This window comes from Ailuropoda melanoleuca, unplaced genomic scaffold (genome assembly GCF_002007445.2).
Source record: "Ailuropoda melanoleuca isolate Jingjing unplaced genomic scaffold, ASM200744v2 unplaced-scaffold9037, whole genome shotgun sequence".
NCBI lineage: Eukaryota > Metazoa > Chordata > Mammalia > Carnivora > Ursidae > Ailuropoda > Ailuropoda melanoleuca.
The window spans coordinates 9,849-11,936 of record NW_023254478.1 but is presented as its reverse complement, the minus strand read 5'-3'; the positions used below and the strand labels follow the sequence as shown (position 1 = coordinate 11,936).

General features: G+C 46.1%; 1 protein-coding gene across 1 annotated transcript in view; it reads left to right on the top strand.

The window, feature by feature from the left end:
• Positions 1–88: 88 nt before the first annotated feature.
• The window catches only part of LOC100469126 (polypeptide N-acetylgalactosaminyltransferase 2), an 11,840-nt gene continuing 9,840 nt past the window's right edge, over positions 89–2,088 (top strand). The window contains exon 1 of the mRNA XM_034653455.1: positions 89–685. Coding sequence (XP_034509346.1) covers positions 589–685 — 97 coding nt within the window. The 5' untranslated portion in view covers positions 89–588. The remainder of the gene's footprint in view (positions 686–2,088) is intronic.

Below are 2,088 nucleotides of genomic sequence, written 5' to 3'. Positions count from 1 at the left end.
ACACTGACTTACAGGCACTGACCTCCCACGCTGACCACCAGCACTCACAAGCGTTTATGCAACATCACAGTGTGCTCTAGACTGCCAGCACTCGACATTGAGTTCGGGCATCTACTGGAAAGGAAGTAGGGGCTCAGTTAACCCCCTCCCAGGCTGAGGAAGCACAAAGGTGAGGGGTCCAGCTAACAGGAAAGGAGGAGGATAGCTAACATTATCGAGCATTTCCCAAGTGTGCTGAGGGCTTATTCGTATTATTTTTTGTAATCCTTTAGGGAAATTGAGGCACAGAAAGGTCAAGTACCTGCTGGTCAGTGAGTGTCCCCAGCTCCAACGGTCACTCAGAGGAACATCGGGTCCAGTCCCTTGTGCTGTGGGAGTGTCTGAGCAGGGCAGGTGGGAGGATTTGAAGTCAGCAGTGGAAAAACAGAGTGAGGGCATCACTAGCTCTGAATAGGGAGCCATGGCTGTGCTCTGGTTTTTAAGGTCAGCTTATAGACCTGACCTTGGCATTAGGATGCAAGAGATCTAACATTGACCTCTGGCCCATCCCTCTCTTCCCTTCACCGTCTCTGCCTTTCCAGAACCCCTATGATTGCTGGCGGGCTCTTCGTGATGGACAAGCTCTACTTTGAAGAACTGGGGAAGTATGACATGATGATGGACGTGTGGGGAGGAGAAAACCTAGGTACATGAGAGCCTGTGTTTTCACTTTCTAATTCTGATGAAACCATGGCCTTTTCCTACCCACCAAGGGTGTCAAAATGAAAAGTGGAAGCTTTGAAAAGGCTGTTAGGCAAGAGCTGGTGTATGCAGGGAGCCAGTTGGAGAAAAATCCTGTAAAGACCTTAGTCACCATTCATCACATGCCGTCAGTTCCCCGAATAAGTGTAAATAGCATCCCTTCTTCTACCGTGTCTGGGCTTGGGGGCTAAATCTGTCACCCTAAGTTAGAGCGCAGGATGCTAGAAGACTGAAGGGAAATGCAAACTCTAATGTCCTTTGGATCCGAGGGTTTGGACAGCGAGCTTCCAAACGTGGGGAATCATTGCAGGCTGTGGGATCGTGTTCAGCTGTGTGGGGTAGAAAACCAGCCCTGGCCAGCCTCATGGGGTGAAGTGAGCTGTGATGCTGGAAATCACACGGAGCCGAGAGGCCTTGACATTTAAGCCCTTCTTAACTACTCCGTGAATGGTTCTGATTTGGTTTGATTTTTTTGGTTTTTGTTTTTAATAACCCATGCAAATCAGTTTTCCTTAGGTTTAGGGACAATGAAATTTTATAGGCTTCGGTCTACATTACTAGCCGTGTCATTTATTGTGTGAAGATGAAAAGACTCTTCTTACTTTGTTTTATCGTTTATTTAGGGTTTTCTGCTGGGGTTCTGAACAGAGTCTCCTCAGCCCCTGCTGCTGTTGAATTAATTCCCCCCTTGGGTGGACGTGCCCTGGGAGGAAACAGGGCAAGGACAAGGAGGGAAACATGATGACACTGTCATTTTTAGTAGTTTTACCTGTAACAGAAACTTGGATTTTTTTTTTTTGTTGTTTAAAAGAAAAATCTAGACCAGCCTCTTATTCTTCTGTTTTCTGATGTTAAAGTTAGTGATAGCGTCTCTGCTGTGGAGCGGTTGTCTGCCGTGGCTTGATGTTGAAAGCTTCTCTAGGCTCAATAACTACGCTGGGACAAAGGACCATGAGTCAGACTCCTTTTGGTTTTTTTAATGATACGTTGACAGGTAGGGAGGACTTGTATTAAAGCCGTTTGAGCACGAAAGGCTTCAGAAGAATTACTAACCTTCTAAAGAGAATTCTGAGTCACCCTCGTTCCACAGACATCTCCTGACGGCTTCGTGGAGAGTGGGGCAGCCAGGACCCCCAGTAGGACAGCACATAACTTAGGTGACCATCTCCTGAAGCCACAGTGTGGTTTTCAAAATGCTATTAGCTGTATCGCATGGTGCACTGGGTGTTATACCCAACTAATGAATCATCGAACTTTACATCGGAAACCGGGGATGTACTGTATGGTGACTAACACAATATAATAAAAATTTTTAAAAAAAGGAAATAAAAGATCGAAGAAAAAAAA